The following is an 18,241-nucleotide window of genomic DNA, read 5'->3' on the forward strand; positions in this document are numbered from 1 at the left end:
CCACAATTCGAGTGAATTAGCGCTCACCTGACCCTTCCCGGTACTGCGGCCACCTGATGGGATGGTGTTTCACCGTCAAGGTTCTGAGGCACAGGAACTTAGGGGACCACCCAGGGTTAGTAAGCGGCAGAAGTGAGTTTCCGACCCAGGTCTCCTGATCTACAGCCGGCTCTCCCTGAGCTGCCTGCTCCACTGCTGCCCTCCGTGGCTCTTCCTTTTCCTCCTCTCTGACCCTTGGGGAAAGGATGCCCTCAAGGATATGGGCTGAACCTTGGCTTTTGCATTCCATGAGTAAGAAAAGTGACCGGACAAGTTCCTGCCTCTCTCCAGCTGTCCTAATTTGGTCCCCACACAAGGCCGGCATCAGCTGCACACCCTGCTCACGCTCAGGCCGCCTTCCGACTCCAGGGCTGCCTAAGAGGTTGTCCCCTGGAATCTCCGCCGCCTCCTCCCTTCCTGGGAACTAGAGAGGGGTCACTCCTGAGCCTGCAGAGCTTGTTAAACAGCACCGGGGCTTCTCCCGAGGCCCGTCCCACAGGCCCAGGCGCTGCTGTTACCTGCTCTACGAAAAAGACTGAAAATGCGTCTTCCCCAGAGGGGCAGGCACTCTCCCGAATTCCCACAGCGAATGGCAGGAGAGCCGCCTCATCCACACGGAAGCCATCTTCCCACCCCTGAATCTGAAAGGGAAGGCAAAACCACAAAAGCACATCCCTTTGAGAGGCTCTGTGTCCAAGAGGCTGGCACAGGGATAGCTGCCATTTACCAGGGACCTGCAATGTGCCGAGCGGAGACACTGCTCAGCTCCAGGCTACGGATGAGGCACAGCGAGGGCACGTTACTCCCCTGAAGTCACACAGCACCCAGTGGGCAGGCAGGAATTTGAACCCTACCCTCTCTGCCTCCAAAGCCTGCACTCTTTCTGCCGCCCCACAGTCTCCTCAGGGGAAGTGGCCCCAGACACTACCCCAGACCCTTCCCAAGAGGAGCACGGCCTGCTTTTCTGTTTCATAACATCCTCCCCTTCTCTTTCTGTGTGTGGCACACAGCACACATACACACCCCATCTCCCACCCTCCTAGAAAAGTCAACTTTTTAAATTGCATGACTTTTAAATAATTGCGTTTGAAGAGATATTAAAAAATATTTACAGCCGAAACCGGTTTGGCTCAGTGGATAGAGCGTCGGCCTGCGGACTGGAAGGTCCCGGGTTCGATTCCGGTCAGGGGCATGTACCTTGGTTGAGGCATATCCCCAGTGGGAGATGTGCAGGAGGCAGCTGATCGATGTTTCTCTCTCATCGATGTTTCTAACTATCTCTCTCCCTTCCTCTCTGTAAAAAATCAATAAAATATATTAAAAAAAATATTTACATCTCCCTTTTCTCCTGTCCCAAATCACTGACTGAAGACCCTGGTGAGATGCTGGCTGTGCCAGAGCAGGAGATTGCCATACACAGCTGTCACCTAGGGGAGCGCCAGGCTAAGCCTCCCACCTGATTCCATAGCTGCCCCAACTGCTTCCACCCTCCCCCCCGCACACCCCCCCCCTCCCGCAAACCCCATATCAACCAGCACGTGACCATCCCTCTGCCTGGTCCCCTCCCTACCCGCCCTGAGACCCAGACCCAGCCTGGGACATCCCACACTGGCTCCAGGCATAAGGACAGGACGTGGGGACAGCAGGTGCTCCGCCTCTGGGCACATGGCCACCCAGTCCGGTTTCATCCAGCACAACTCGTTTTTCAAATATCCCAGTTTCAGCCTCCCTTTATGCAACCTGGGCTAAACTGTCCACCTGGAGATTTCTGTCCCCTGCTAACAGCGCTTGGCTGGACCATGGCTGGGCCTGCTGGGGGCTGATGTGAGCCAGAATGGCCACGAAGAAAGTGGACAAGGTGATGTCAGAAACCTTTCGGGATCCATGCTGTGTCCCAAGTACTAGCAGCCCGCTGTGTGCCCCGTCAGACCCATTCTTCCTGCTCACAGCCTTGATAACAGGGAGTGCTGCTGCCCCTCTCCTGGCCTCCTTGAGAATGGGCTGCTCTTGGCTACCAACAGCCTGTTTCTGTTCTCGGCCCAGCACAACCAGGGAGGCAGGGAGCACCACTGAGCCAGATGCAGACCTCCCACACCCGTCCCTCCCGGCCAGCTGGGGCAGGCATCATTCTGTAAGGCAGTAGTGAACACCTAGTATGTGCAGGGTTCTGTGTGGGGAAGGGGACTCAGGGTGTAAGTCACGGCAGGTGAAGAAGCTCCCTGTCTAATCGGGAAGAGAAGTACCATGTAAGGCAGAACTGGGTGCCACGTGTACTGTGCTCATTAGCAAGTAGGATTCATCCAATAAGCACCAGGCATCAGCTCTGGGCTGGGGTTTCAGGAAGGAAGAGAGATAGTTCCCTCCCTCAAGAAACACTGATGAGCCCTAGCTGGTTTGGTTCAGTGGATAGAGCGTCGGCCTGGGACTGAAGGGTACCAGGTTCGATTCTGGTCAAGGGCACACGCCTGTGTTGCAGGCTCAATCTCCAGTAGGGGGCAGGCAGGAAGCAGCCGATCAAAAACTAATGACTACAATGAGATGTGCTCCGTGTCCACGGCAGGTATAAGCGAGGCTTTAGGGAGCCACAGAGGTGAGGTTTCGATCAGGGAAGGCCACCAGGAGACCCCCCACCCCGCAGCCCTCCAACAGGACCCACTCCAGCCTGTACCCGATTTAAACCCAGGCTCAAACCAGCCCCCTAACCCAAATATGCTCTCAGCTGAGGTTAAACAACTCCCCTCCTCCCTGATTCTGGTGACAAGTCTGCATGTTGAAGTTGCCTTTTGGGCTTTTCTATTTATGTTGTCATTGATTCCTTTGCTCCTAACTCATCTGATTTCAATTTGGACTGATTTGATCCTAATTTTATTACCATGTAATCTGAATGCACATAATTACTGTAATTATGCTGCTGAGGGAAACAGTTCCTCCACGGCGGGAAGACCTAAATTTAGGACTTCCTGGCAAGGGCGGCCGTTGGCTGGGTGGACCCACAGCCACCTCAGAGCTGGCAGCCTTTGGGAGCGCAGATGCCCTCCCCCGCCCCACCTCAGCGAGGTGGATATTTTGGGCTTCATCCTAGTGATGGAACTGGGGCCCCTCTCAGGAGCCTGGGAATACACAGGACTGTGAGCTAAGGGTTGGCGAGCCCACCCTCTTTGTTTTCCAGCTCATACCACCACCCGCTGTTGCATTGCTCAGCCTGGGTGCCTCCTTTCTGCCAGCACCCACATCCCACCTACATCCCAAGGCTGCTCTACCTCTAGGGTGCAGGATGCCAGCGGTCTCTCTGGAAAGAATTGGTTTCCCTGCTAATCATGGAGCAAGGGCAAGCAAGCTGTGAGGGAAGGGCCTGCTGCTGGCCTGTGTGGACCCCTCCCAGACCTCCAAGCCTAGTCCCAGACCTCCTCCTGCAGGAAGCCTCCCTGACCCACCCAGCTCTCTCCATATGTTTTCATTATATCAACGTCATATACACAGCAAGATGGGCATGTCCCCCCATCATCCTCCCGCAGGAGGCCGCCGGGCCCTGGCCCCTGCCCACCCTGCCCCCACAGCTCACTTACCCAGTGCAGGGACCCGATGCAGACTTTGGCGGCCATCAGGGGCACGGTGGGGTCCGAGGGCCGCAGCTTCACACACTCCCGTAGCAGCGACACAGCGTAGGCCGACTGCAGAGAAAGAGCAGGCATCGCCATGACGCGCAGCCCTAGGTGGCAACAGACTGGGCACCTTGTGCACAATGGGGGCAGTTCCCAAATTGCCAGGCCTGTCTCTGCATCCCTTTCCTCTCAAGAGCCAGGACGTGGGCCCAGTAGGAGCCCAGGCAGTGTGGGCAGGCAAGTCCCTCCTAGGCGTCAGTTTCCACACCTGGAGAATGGAAGCTGTGATCCTTACCCAGAAGTGATATGACAACAGCTAAGGTGACAACAGATGGAGGCTCTTTAAAAAGAATTCAGATGTGAACCACACAAATTTTAGAGGTAGAAAGGGGCTGTCTCAAACTTCTAACTCTTGGGTTAGCAGATGATGAGATCAGGCCCAAACCACATGGGACTTGGAGGCAGGGCCGGTGGTAGGGAGTGGGGTGGGAGTCTAAAGGCTGACAGACTAGCAGGAGAGAAGCCAAGGTGGCAGAGCCAGGGAGAACCTCCAGACAGGAATCTGGGGATGTCCCAAGGCTCTAGGGACTCAGACTGGACCTGCTGAGGATGGCCACGGGTGGATGGAGGCCCAAGGGGGGCGCATCCTGGGCGAGGCAGGGATATAACTAATCACAGTAATGAGAAGAACACCAGCAACACTTATCTAGGTCTCACCATGGACCAAGCATTGCTATAAGTATAAGGGCCAAATGTGGCCCTCAGCTTGCTTTTGTAAATAAAGTTTTATTGGAACTCAGCCACATCCATTCATGTATGTATTGTCTGTGGCTGCCTTCACGATGCAAAGGCAGAATTGAGTAGTTCCCACAGAAACTATTTGGCCTGCAAAGTCAAAACTGTCTATTCGCTGACCCTTTAGAGAAAGGCTGAGCTTTTCTCGGCCCAGATGTGACTTCCCGGGCTCTGGGCTCAGGCTTATTAGGCCAATTCCAGGTGTCTCAGCCAACCGCCTGCTCTGCCCTGTACTGTGGGAAGGGGAAGAGGCCATGGCTCTTGGCTATCAGGAAGGCTGGAGAGAGAAGAAAAACACCACTCTCCCCCACTGCTCTCTCAGGAATCAAGAGGACCACCTACAAGAGGGTGCTAGCAGATGGCAGCCTTTGTTAGGCTGAGGATGCACAGGGTGCCCTGTGTGGGCTGGAGCAAGAGAGGCTTTGAAGGGCTTGACAGAGTTGCCTGGCCCTCCACCTCTCCCGAGACCCTCCCCTGTGAGCTATTCCCAGCACCCGCACCACTGCCCCTCTGGCCACACACCCTAGCGAGCTTCAAGGCCTTTCCTTGGCTTCCTTCCCTGGTTGCTGACCTGTGCATCCTTGAAACACAGGGTTCTCTAACCCTGACCTCCACATTCACATTCTCCCCCACACAGACCACAAAACGCTGCTATTTAAGGAGCCATCTGAGGACTCCGCAGTCAGAGCAGCCGGCATTTTTTTTGGTCACACTGGTTACCTAGCAACGCAGCCAACGTGACTGCTGAGGAGACCAAAAGATAGAGCGACCTACATCATGCCATGGAACTCACTTTCTTCTTGCAGGCTGCAGTGCCAGTACCTTTCTATCTGCCCGCCTCACCTCCTGGAAGACCTTTCTGGCACAATCACAGGTACAGAACCTGGATTTCCACCTCAGAGTCTTAGAAAAGGTGAGGTCTGGCCAACCAGGCCCACCGATCTCTGGGCAGGGCTCCTGAGGAGGTGGAGAGTTCAGAACAATCGTCTGCCGCACGGGTGGGTGTAACCCGGCTGGAGGGGCCTCGTGTGAGGAACTCACCAATCACCTCGCACCCACCATAAGTGCATTCTCCTGTGCGCCTGGCTCCTGTGAAGGAGCGGGGCCGGGCACCAGCTCCTGGGACCCTAGAATGAGCCAGGCTGCATCAGGGCCCCTCTGAGCCTGGTCTTCTCAGTGAGGAGGTGGAAGGCCCCGTACCTTCTCCGAGACTGGGGCCTCCGGGAGCAACCAGAAATGAAAGCTAACTTTGTGGGCGGTGCTTTTTCCTGAGGAGGGGTCCCAGCTTTCCTCAGCATCTCACAGGGGTCCATGACTCACAGAAGGCGAGAACCCGTATGGCCCTGGATCTCCTGGGCCACGCTCACTATTACAGAACTGGAGGCATTTTCTCCGTTCCCTGGAGGCAGGAAGCTCTCACATGCCCCGTGCACTGTCTGCCCAGGCTCCATGGAAGCCCCAGCCCCCACTCCTCCCTCCTCATCTCTGTTCTGAAGTCTCCCTGAGCCCTGACAAGACCCTGCTGAGCACAGAGCTGGGGTACATCAGGTCATGTTAGGGTGCTCTGTGGGGTGGCCAATGTGATGGGGGTTGGGGGACGGGGAGAGGCTTGGGAAGACAAATGCCCAGCAGGGCAGGGGCAGAGAAGCTCCCACTTGATTCTTGGCTGGACTTCCCACCGGCTAGGCTACAGCACCTGCTCTCCCTTCCTCTCCCTGCCAGGACCCAGCCTGTACACCCTGCATTCATGAGGCGCTGGCAGCCTAGGAGGGCCCTCCTCGGAGACGGAGCAGGGCTAGAAATGGCAGGTGGCACAGATGGGCGGGCAGGGGCAGAGGGGGAGAGGAATTCCCTCAGCCCCACGAAAGGGCCCTGGGTGTTTACAGCTCTTGGAATGATCTGCGAGCTCATGCCACCTTACTTCCTGCCTTCGAAGCAGCCTCAGTTCCAACAGCCCCAGTACCCAGCCCCGGGAAGCTTTTCCTATCATGCCGCTACTTAAAATAGGGGCTTATGTAAGTGTGATTCTCATCAGAGGAAGAACGAGGGGTGCTGGAGCAGGGCTCGGAGGGCAGAGAGCAAATGCAGCCCGTCCTCCCGGGATCCGGTCAGCTCCAGGTTCACGAGCAGGTGCCTCCCGGACTCCACGCTCGGGGGCAGGAAGTCAGCCACAGCCCAAACGGAACACAGTTCCCCTTGCTGGGACCCACTCCCCACGCCTGACTCGTGCAGTCTGCCCGTCAGCTCACTGTGGAAGTGCCGCGATGCTCCCTGCGCGCGCGCACACCCTCAGAGAAAAGCACAGCCATAGACTCACACGTGCACACGGGATTCACGTGCACAGGGGCCTGTGTGTGGCCCTCCCGTGCCCTCACCCTCCTGGAGATGAAAATCGGCCGCCTGACAAACATTTCTGGGTCCTGCATGCCATCCCCACCTCTGGGAGGGCCCAGAGGAGAGCAGAGCCCCGAGGGTGATGCGCAGCCCCGGGCCCGGGCCTTACCTTTCCACACGCCACCATGGAGAGGGCCACCTGGTACCAAAGGTGAAATTCTCCACATGCAAACTTCATGGCTCGCTCCAGGCACTGGGGAGAGGACGCCGGTCAGCACTTCTCTGCCAGGCACACCAAGCCCGTCCCGCCCTCCAGGGTCATCACGGCCCCAGCCCCTGGCCCAAGAGACCGCAGGAGGCCTGCTTGGTGCCGGTCAGAAAACCTCAGGGGCTTCCCGTCCATGCGGAACCCCTGGCCCTCAGTGCCCACCTCCATGGCAGGCGAATGGTCTCACAGGGTGATGGTGCAAAGCAAATGAAATGAGATTGGTGAAAGTGCTTTTGAAATGCAGACAGACACCCAACAAGAATAACCACAGCTGACAGTTACTAACATTGCGCACGGCACTGTTCTCAGCCTTTTACAGGGAAGGGGCCATGGAGGAGGACCCCCGGTGGCTCCATCGCATTTTCTCCTGGGAGGGAGGAGCTGGCCGTACCTCCGAGAGCATGACGTACTGTCCCCTCCTGCCCAGCGTGATGCTCAGGAGGTCGTAGATGGCCGCCGCATTCCTCAGGCTCACCGCCCGGTCCTCCTCCTGCTCTGGCGCCCGGCTCAGCACCACATCCCGAGTAGCCTGTCAGGGGACATGGTTTTGGGAAAGAGTGAGAACAGAAAATATGCAGATGCCTGTCCCAATAGAGCCCCTGTCCCCCAGGCCCAGGGACCCAGGCCAGGCAGGTGGCCACACTCCCAGAAACAGCCAGATCCTTCCTCACCCCCACATAGGCCCTCTCTAAAGAGAGAAAACTCCACTCCCAGCCCAGGCTGGCGTGAGGGAGCAGTTCTGAAGGCTCAAGTTCCGGGTAGTCAAGGTTTTATTCTGAAAAATCTCAAACCACCGGCTGGTGCGGCTCAGTGGTTGAGCGTCACCCTATGAACCAGGAGGTCATGGTTCGATTCCCAGTCAGGGCACATGCCCGGGTTGTGGGCTCAACCCCAGTGGCGGATGTGCAGGAAGCAGCTGATCAATGATTCTCTCTCATCATTGATGTTTCCCTCCCTCCCTCCTTCCTCCCTCCCTCCCTCTGTCTCCCTTCCTCTCTGAAATAAATAAAAAAATATTTTTAAAAAAGAAAAGAAAAATCTCAAACCAACAGGAAAGTTGCAAGAATAATACCATAACAGTAAACCCAACTGTTAACATTCACCACATCTGCAGTGTTTCTCTATCCTACATAATAACAATAAAGCTAGTATGTTATGAGAATATGACCCTTTACCCCTAAAACACAAGAAGACATTCTTTTTATAACCACGACAGAAATGCCAAATTCAGGGAATGCAGCACTGATATCACTATCATCTAATAACAGTTCATATCCTGATTTTACTGTCCATCCTCATCTCTGTTCTGAACTCTCCCTGAGCCCTGACAAGACCCTGCTGAGCACAGAGCTGGGGTACATCACTCCTAGTCGTTTACTTTGGTCATCCCCGGATCCAGTCCAGGGCCATGCCCTGCACTGGGTGCTAGGTCTCCTTAGCCCTTTCACCTGGACAAGCCGCTCAGCCTTCCTCTTTCGGACGCTGGCATTTTTGAGGAGTTAGACCAGTTGTTTTGCAGAAGAGCTCTGTGTGCTTGTAACTGTTCACTCATAGAAACAGCTTCAGAGAATCTGTGGAATGGTCCCCATCAGGGGGGTGGTCTGCTGCGTGACTCATGGAGCCTCAGGCTGTGGGCCCTCAGCGCCCCCTTCTCTGACTCTGTAGGTCTCCCAAGTCCCTCCGATAAGGACCCCCATACTTCCTTCCCATCACCCACAGGTCTGTCCTTGACCCCCCCCCGCCCCCAACCACGGAACTCTCTGTTCCTCCCCAAAACCTCTCCCCCAACCTTGAGGCCTCTGTGCTGCCGTCCAGCCCTCAGGAGTTCATAGCTCAGAGCTGCCTGGTGGCTGCTCGGGAGGGCAGGGTGCAGGCTGGAGGGGGAACACTCTCACCAAGCCTGAAATCTTACCACCAGGAATCCCAGACCCCCTTGCTCTGTGGGCTGTGGCATGCGGCCCCAGTGCCCTTATACCCAAACCCTAGAGTCAGCACTCAGAACAGCTGAACAGAAGTGGCAGGGGTTTCTGAGCTGAGCAGCAGCAGGGGCGGGACCAGGCTGGGGATGCTCTGGTGCCCCTGCATCTCCCAGCACACACCCTGAGGGCTGAAGCAAAGCTGAGTTCTGGCCAGATGCTCCCAGCATCCTGCCCTCTCCTGCATCTTCTCCCCTCTGCCCAAGGGGCCTCTTCCCAGCTTCCCCTCCCTCCACACAAGGGTCAGAACCTCCTCCACGTGTTGGGACTCACCCCCCTCTACTTCCCCACATGGGACCTCAGACCTTCCTGACAAAGTAAAAGGGAACTGCTGGCCCTGAAGAGCCAGATCCCGCGGGTCAGCTCCATCACAGCCGGTCCTCACATCCTCCCCCTGGCCAGGACCACCGCCCCTCCTCCAGGTCAGGGCAGAGGACCCCAAGTGCTGCAGAGGCAGAAGCCCGAGGGCGGCTGGACTGTGGGCTGGATGTCCTGCTGTGCAGACCCAAAGTGTGTCCCCACAGAGGCTTCTGGAAGCCACAGTGACGGTCAGACCCAAGGAAGGGACTCGCCCACAGGGGCATTTCAAGCAGCAGGGCAGGCCAGTGGCCAGGGGTCCACAATGCGCGAGGGCTGCCCACTGCCCCCATGGACATGGACCAGCCCTAGGAGAGGGCACGGGAGGCCAGGAGGTCCCCGGAAAGGCTGAGCGCTGTGCCAGCTTGGTAAACAAGAAGGGCCAGGCACTCGAAAGGGTTCAGGGAGAGGCGTGGAGAGGGAGATGCCAGAGAAACCCCCTCCTTCCTGGTGAAATCCACCCACACAGGCACCAACAGGAAGAGAGATGAAATTTAAAGGAGATGCTTGGCAGGAGCTATTTCACTGAGCTGAGTAGGAACACAAACTCCAGAACTTGCTCTGAGCCTGGCCACGCTCCTCCCCACTCCCCCACCTCCAGCCTTCACCCCCAGCGACTCCGCAGCTCAGGCTGCCCGGGATGGGGCCCAGAGAGGCAGCTCCCACCAGGCCGCGTTGGGGTGGGGGTGTTAGGGAATGAGAGGACGGGAGACACAGTCCCCACCCTCAGCACAGTGCACAGGCACGTACCGAGTGGAATCTGAGAATTCTGGTGGGAGACAGAGGACCTGATGGAGAGGGAGCAGAGCAGGCAGCCTGCAGGGTGGCTATTCCATGGGGCTGGGCGGGGGGCGCGGAACGTGACGGGAGAAGCCTGAATAGACACATCTAAGATCTGGGGACCCGCCCATGCTGACCAGTCTCATTCAGGGGCAGGTGAGCAGCAAACTGTCAAAAGCCTCCGCTCTGGTTGGTCTGTCCTTGAAGGGTAGCCCCTGCCAGAACCCAACTCCCACCCCTGCTGACCGCCCCAGGATAGTCTAGCCTCCTTGCTGTGGCTGCCATCAGAGGCCCTGCCTGTGCCCCCGACCCAGACCCCAGCTCTTCAGTCCTCCCTGGGCCCCCACAGAACGCCCCCGGCAGCTCTCTAGCCTCACCATGGCCCGTCACTGTTCCCGCTGTCAACTTGGGTGCCTGCAAGCTCCTCACACTCAAAGCTGGTATCTGCACATATCTCGCCAGGCGAGGCCGGACCCTCACCCTCCCCTAGCACTGGGCACACTGCAACCCTCACACCCGTCCAGCTGGTTCACCAGTTCTTGGGGCAGGGATGTGTCTCCAGACTCCCAGCCCCAGTACAGGCTCACACAAAGCACGTGTAGGAGTGACATCTGAGAGATTTCTGGGCCTGGTGTGGGAACTTCCTCCTGTCCGCCCTCGACCTTGACCTTTAAGAGAACAGTGTCTCCTAAGGTGGACCCGGCAGGAGGGGGTGAATTTCCAGCACTGGGAAGGAATTAGGTCATAAGAACAGGAACAGGAGAGAGGGTTGCAGCAGCATCCCTGGGCCGAGGGATAGGGTGGGGGGGGGGGGGCTCCCCAACAGGCAGACAGCAGGGAAGGCATTTTCTCAGGGGTCCTCAGGACTTGGAGCCTGTGCCAAGAGGGAAGCGTGGTTCCCCAAAGGCAAGCCAAAAGCAGAAGTTTGCCCAGCCGTTGCTATGGCTTCAGGGCAGGGCTGCGGTGAAATGCTCCGGTGAAATGCTCTGGTGCCCGCTGGGCCTGGCCTATGTACGTAACCATGGCAACAGGGTGGGTGGGGAGAAATAGGGCAGAAAGAAGGAAGCAGAAGCCCAGGCAGGGAGCAACAGAGTAGAAATTCACGTGCAGCTCAGGGGCCAGAGCAAACCTCAGAGGAGAAGGCACGCCGGGGGCTAAGTCCCTGCCCAGTGCACCGGGGGTCCTGCTCCCTCCCCCGCTGGGCTCACACCCTTAAAGCCACACATGCTCCCAGCGCCATCCGCAGCCTGCCTCAGTCTAGTCCCCGTCACACTCTCTTCCTTCCACCATGTACATGGCCTCGCTAGGAAATTCTCCAGGTCAAATGTAGTGACAGATGTGGAAGGGCCTGTGAGCCTTAAAGCAACATATGGACCCTAAATTTTCTTCTCATCATCATGGTCCTTCCTGGTAATGGAATAATGGCAGAATCTGCTCCCGTGGTGTCTCCCTGCATCACCCCCAGGGCCCACCCCCAGGCCTCCCGCCTCTGGGGGTTCCCAGCTCCTGTTGACCCCACACATTTAATCCGGGGCAGGGTTCACAGGTCTGTCCCTACTCCTAGTCTTCCCCAGACACGAGGACATTCGTCCCAGGCCTTCTAGCAGATCAGAAGAGACAAAGCCACAGGACGTGCTCCGCCCCACCCCCCGTCACCCCACAGCTCCTCACAGCCAACGTGCCGACATCTGGTCTCTGGACAAATACCCATGAAGCCAACACGGGTCTCAGGGGAAGGTCCACGAGGGACTGTCCATTTCCCACGTGGGCCGGCCCCAGGGAAACCCATGGCAGGCGACTCCTGTTCAAACAACCCCGCCCGCCCTTATGTGTGTGCCGTGCACTACCCTTCCAGGAGCTGAGTTTTCATGCCCATCACCATCTGGTCTCACAGTGAGCCTAGGATGAAACCAGTAAGTAGGGCCCCTTCACAGATGGGGAAACTGAGCCCCAGAAGGTCCTGAGAGTTAAGGCTGAGCCCCTGGTGGCCAGTCCTGTGCTCCTCTGCCCAGCCCCTTCTGACTCTCTGTGAGCCACAGGGCCTCAAACAGTAATAGTCTTCACTTCTGTCCAGCTGTCTCTCCTCTCTAGCCCTGGACACAAACAGCATAAGAGAAGGGAAGGGAACTAACCTGTGGACGCTTTGTAAGTGGTATCTCATAATTCTCCCAATGATCTCTCGCATACTACTGTCCCATTTTACAGAGGTGAAGCCTGAGGCCCAGGGAGTCCAGCAGGCACCCAACGCATACAGATCGGTGGGTGCGACTCAGATTAGAACCTAGACATTTTGGTTTCACTCCCAGTCTCCTTCCCTGCCCCCAGATGCCTCTGAGGAAGTGTCCAGTAGGCTCGTCCTGGCCATCAGAAGGCCTGGCATGTCTCTTCTTGTGGAAGAACCAAAGCAAAACCTAATCAGGCCTGGACGCTGCCTCTCTGCAGAGAACAAGCTCCTTGGGCAATGTGGCCAGGGTCCTGCTCAGCCCTGTCCTCAGACACAGTCTCGCCATTGGCCAAGGACCCAGCCTCAGGGTCGTCTGCTGACACCCCACAGCAATTGCCCTGGAAACGAGTCTCCTGGCAACATCTGTGCCTAGCGCCTGCCCCCCTTGGAGGATGCTGTCATGTTCTACTTGGGCCGCTGTCCCCCACTAATTACCACCAGCTCTCGAGCTGCACGTCCAGAGCCAAGAAAGAACAGGCTCTGCGATGTGTCCCATCTACCGAGCGACCGGGCCAGGCCCACACCAGCCCCCGCTCCTGCTGCATCAGCCTGCCGCAGAAATCCCTGCTCTCCCTCCAGCGAGGGCGAGGCTCTCCCTCTCCTGAACTGAGTGTTCTGAGCTGGCAGTGTGATCATACCCTTTACCGTCGCAGCCTGCAGCAGAGCAGAGCCTCATGTGAGAGCAAACCAGGTGCCAAGAGCTGGAACAATCTGTGCTTGTCTGAGTCCCACGTGGAATCAAGCCCAGGAAGCCCCCACCCCCCCTTTTTTTTTTAACCAAATGGTGTCCTCAAACCAATTTTTTTCTCCCAACCGGATATGAATCTAAATGTTTTCTAAAATGACTGAGTCAGAGCCACGTATTTATCAGGACAAAACAGACACGTGTTGAACACCCACAATGTACCAGGCACCTTCGTGCTCATTTTCTTACTTAATCAGCTCAAAGCCCTGCAAGAGAGGCTTTCTTAGCCCCATTTTACAGAAAACTGAGAATCAGGAAGGTAAGAACCCTACGCAGGCCACATAGGTTGTGAATGACAAATTCAGGATTCAAATCGTGGACGTCTGACATTGGGTCTGGCAAACATTTGGTTTGTAAAGGCCACACACCACCCCCTCCCCCGCCCCATCACTCACCACCGGGCCTTTTCCGCCCTCTCACTTCCCAAGAGCCTGCCACCTGCAGCGACTTTTCCAGCAGCTGAAGGAACAGGGGCCCAGGATTCACTTTGCTGTCCCACATATTTTTATGCCCTAGATCAGTATGTTAGACACAGCCAAGATTGCCGTGCCTCCTGGTCCCACGACTGTTTGAGAAAAATCAGGCTGGTTTTGAGACATGATTCTTTCAAAACCTAGACTATGCGTTTGGGGTTCAGCAGATGGGGTAATTCCTTCTGATTTGGGGACCGGGATTTCCCTCATGTCTATGGACACACACTCCACTGGTGGGAGTACACGTGGGACCGGGACTCCGATTGCACTGTTCGCCACGGCATCTCGGTTTGAGCCTGCACGCTGCTCAAACAAGATCAGGTGGATGGGAGACAGCTGCGTGGGTGAGTGGATTTTAAAATGCTCTTTTGGCCCCAAAGACTCAAAACTGGATCCAAAACACAACTCTTCAACCAGTTATAGCTCCATATCCCTTGCGATTCTGTGGAAGCATTTAAGATTTCTATTTGCTTCTCGGAAGACAAGAGCTTACCCATTCGTTCTGATCACACTCAGTCAGACCATAACAAAAACCATGCCCAAGGCACCAGCCCCCCACACCCGATCCCAGGCAGGCTACTCCTCTGAACTCCAAGCCACAGAGCAGGGGCTGCAGTGCTCGGGAGACATGTAGGCGCCCTGGCCTCGCGATCCTGGAGGTGGAGAGCTGGGAGGACACCTCCTGGGCTGGCTGCGCTGAGAAAGCGTTCACTGCGGTATAATGAATCCTGCAGCATTAGGAGAACCCAAGTAGCAGCCACAGCAGGCAGCTGCTGTTCTAGAGGTTTGTCCCTGTCATCTGCAGGCAAACACAGCCAGCGCCAAAGGGAGATGAGGAAAACCCTGCAGGGACATGGCGGCCACACTGAACCTCAGTCCAATGGAGGGCCCCAGCAGGAGCCGGGGAGGCTCGCACAGCGATGCCCACACCTGCTGGAGAATGTTGCCTGCAGGGAGGCAAGAGAGAAGCCAGAGGCCGTCTGGTCACTGAGAAACAGCTCTGAGCCACAGCAACCAGCTCCAGATTCCAGGTGGAAAGCGCTCTGTAGATGAGACACCAAAGCGAAGTCCATTGCCAGAGCTCTCCCCCCAAATGCTGAAGTTTCTAAGTGTGTGACAGGCTTGGTGTGAGCAAGAGGAAGCCAGCCAGCCAGCCAGCCAGCCAGCCCCGGAGGTGCCTGCTCCCGCTGCAGTGCACTCGGTGGAGTCCGAGCACTTCCTCTGCTCTGCATGCTACAGGGAATTCCCAAAACACCGCCTGTTCTGCAGGCCTGGACCCCCTGAGTCTCCTGATCAAGCCAGCCAGCCAGCCACACAGCCTCTCAAAAAGGGGAAAGGGCTGGTTGGAGGGAAACCACACATTCAGGAAAATTCTCCCTGGCTCCAAAGGTGGGCCACCTTTTAGCAAAAGGTGTTCTTCATCTTATTTTAGGGCAGCTTGAGGTCCCAAAGTTATTCCTCCCTTCAATGGGAAGACTTCCAAACTCTGGTCCTGGGCACCCACAGAAAATTCTTGGGGAGACAAAGCCCAGCCTTGATCCCGGCCTGTGCTTTAGAAGCTACTTAGGGAAACAGATGTGATTCAAATCTCGGTTGCGACGATTATTAGTGTGACCTTGACCAAGACACAAACTTGTTCTGGACCTTACTTTTCACATCTGTAAGATGGGACCATATCAGTATTACACTGAACCATGTGAAATCGTTAGTAGCTCAATACAATGCCTACCTCTTGGAACCTGGCAGAGAAAGGACCTAAGAAATGTTCACTTTCACCTTTGACCTTCCACCTGCGGACCAGACTGTAACCCTCAGCACAGGAAGGTGACGACAACGACCCATGTTTCCTGAGAGAGGTGACCTCAGTGCAATCTGCCTGAGGGAGAAAGTGGTGAGATAACTGAGGTGTGTGTAGGGGACAGAGAGGGGGTGCTGGTCTATGTCTGGGGTTTTATAATTAGAAACCGGGGTTCAGTCTGTGGTCTGAGTGAGGGTCCTTCTTTTCTGGAAAAGTATACTATTCTCCAATGGAAATCAGATCTGGCACTTGGTACTTCTAGCTTCGCATCGGACTCACCAGCTAGATGTCCCCTCCCTGTAGCAGCCACATCCCCCCTCACAAGCCCACACCCTGCAAACCTTTCAGGACCACACCCTGGCCAGTTTGCACTCAGGTTCCAATATCCATGCCCCTTCACAGAGCTCTCAAATCCCAACGGAGCCGGCTGAGGAAGAACACAGCCTCTTGCCCCCTAGTCCAGCGTCCCTCCTTCTGTCTATCTGCCAGAAGACCTGCTGAGCCGGAGGTCACCCACTGACCAAAGTTCTCTAAACCAGCCCTGGCATCGCACGGTCCCAGGTCCCTAAAGGAACATCCGTATCTGGCTGTTCAGGGATCCAGCCCATTAGGTCTTAGTTTTTTAAACTTCACTTCCACATCCTGCTCTCAGATGCATCATTTTAAAAAATCTAGTTCCCAACCTGGTGTCCCCAGCTCACAGGCTCTGAGGGGCTCCTCAGTCACAGGGCTCCCCAGGCCATGCTGTGTTAACAGCATCTCCACACCTGGCTTCTGCTGCTCCTGCTCACTCTCCCCCACCTCCCTTGGACCAGGGCATCCATCATCTCACCACCTCCTGGACCACCCAACTACACCTCTCCCCTTTGCTGACCCTCCAAACCCTGGCATGTATGTGTGTGTGTGTGTGTGTGTGTGTGCGCACGCGCATGCATGCATGTGTATGTTCACATGTGTGTGTGCTGTCTCCCTGCCTAGGGCAGGGATGGGGCTCATAAAAAAATCTGAAAAGCACCTCACGTGTGCTCTGTCCCGCACACCGTATCCCCCCATTGCCTTATTTTCCCACGCACACAGACACTGGTACCCGGGATATTTTAGTAGTTAATGCATTGCCCATCCCTCACTAGAATGTCAGTTCCATAAGAGCAGGGACTTTTCTCCGTTTTGTTTGCTGGTGCAACTCTGGCATCTAGCAGGTGGCCTGGCACAAGGTAGATGACACTGGAGAAATAGTTTTGTGAACAAGTAAATTCTTTTTACAGGCACATTGTAACTAACTTCTGGGAGTTGCTTTTATTTTAAAGGTGAGGAAACTGAGGTTCAGAGAGGTTAGGCGGTTTGCCCAGGGCCCTCAGCTAACGAGTGGCAGAGCTGGAACTTGAACCCAGGCCATCTGCAGGCTCCTCCCATTCCCTTACCCAGCACAGAGCTGCAGGACGCAGACAGCTGACGTGCTGATATCCCTCTCTCGTAATCCCAGAAGAGGTGGGTGGGGACTTGTTAGCTCAGGCCCTCCTCATTTGGGGGCAGGACCCAGGACCCCAAGTGCAGCCTTATGCACCCGACCCAAACCCTGTGCACCTCACCCCAGTGGAGGTGGGGTGGGATGGGGGTAGATCTAAGAATCCTGCTTCAGGGATGACCCTGGGAGGCCAGGGCCTGGTGGGGCAGGGGAAGGCCTGGAGCTTACCATGGACTCGCTGATGAGGAGCAACAGGAGGGCTTCCTCGATGTTGTCCTTTGGGCAGTAGAGGCTGAAAGACACAAAACGCGCGTGGCTCCAGCGGGGCCTCACAGTGCCGCTGGCCCGTCACCTGCCCGCCTTCTGCCCGGAGTCTGCCCCAGCCCTGTAAGGTGACCCTCTCCTGCATAATTCACAGGCGCTGGAGCCACCTGCAGTGCTGGCTCACGCCCCAGAGTTATGGATCTGAAATGCTGGGTGGCGCCAGCCTGGAAATACTGCGACTGCTCCTGGGGAAATGGCCCTTCCAGTGCCTGGCACTGTGTGAGGAGGCTGGGCGAGGAGTCTGCCGGGTGGTCACAGACCCCCCCTTCAATTACTGCCACAAACAAGAGAGATGCGATATTAAGTAAGACAACTAGGAAGGCAGGTGCTCCCCCCAAAATTTGTGTGGCCTTTGGATGCTCTATAGGAGTCTCTTGCCAACCCCCACTCGAGACCTGCCTTGCCAAGGTTACGTGGCTCCTGCTGACACTGAAGAGCCTGCCTGGCAGTGAGCTGGGTGGTGGCTGGAGTGCATGGGGCAGAGAGAGGGGCGGCCAGCGGGGCCGGAGCCTGGGCGTGAGACTGACGTGGTCCAGCAGGGGCAGAGCTTACTTGTCTCCTTCGTAGAGGTGAGGCTTGCGCAGGGCTTGCAAGATGAAGGAATTCTCCTCTTTATTCATGAACTCAGGCAGAGGCTGGGACAGGGGGCTCCAGTAACACTCCTCACTCAGGGAGTGCAGCAGGACCCCCGCCAGGTGCTTGGCCGCCACCTGGCAGAGAGGGCGGGATCAGGCCCAGGCCCAGGTCACTCTCCCCTGATGTGGCCAGAGTGCCCTCCACCCACCTCCCAGCCTTGCCAAGTGCAGCCCCTCCAGGAGGCCCAGCATTCCACTCCCAGGAGCCCCTTGGGCATGGCAGGTGGTGAGCCAGCGTCCTTTCTGTTGGCCTTTGATGGCTCCTACTTAATCTTTTTTCCTCTCTCCCTCCTAGACAAGAGGTGCATTTCCCCCTTCTCCTGACTCTGTGGGGCCCAGCACAGCTCTGAGTATCCACAGGCCCTTGCAGACTGGCCTGCCCCTCTCTAGGCCTGCATGATCACCCCATCAACCTTAGCCCATCTA

General features: G+C 56.5%; 1 protein-coding gene across 3 annotated transcripts in view; it reads right to left on the reverse strand.

The window, feature by feature from the left end:
* Positions 1-18,241, reverse strand: part of TTC7A (tetratricopeptide repeat domain 7A) — a 104,970-nt gene that overhangs the window by 46,619 nt on the left and 40,110 nt on the right. For all 3 annotated transcript variants that reach the window (XM_081101156.1, XM_081101155.1, XM_081101154.1), the window contains 5 exons: positions 17,733-17,890; positions 17,085-17,148; positions 7,430-7,567; positions 6,940-7,023; positions 3,606-3,710 (listed from right to left, as the gene is read on the reverse strand). In XM_081101156.1, the coding sequence (XP_080957282.1) occupies positions 3,606-3,710; positions 6,940-7,023; positions 7,430-7,567; positions 17,085-17,148; positions 17,733-17,890 (549 nt within the window). The remainder of the gene's footprint in view (positions 1-3,605; positions 3,711-6,939; positions 7,024-7,429; positions 7,568-17,084; positions 17,149-17,732; positions 17,891-18,241) is intronic.

Source organism: Myotis nattereri (genome assembly GCF_964212035.1).
Source record: "Myotis nattereri genome assembly, chromosome: 10".
Classification (NCBI taxonomy): Eukaryota; Metazoa; Chordata; class Mammalia; order Chiroptera; family Vespertilionidae; genus Myotis; species Myotis nattereri.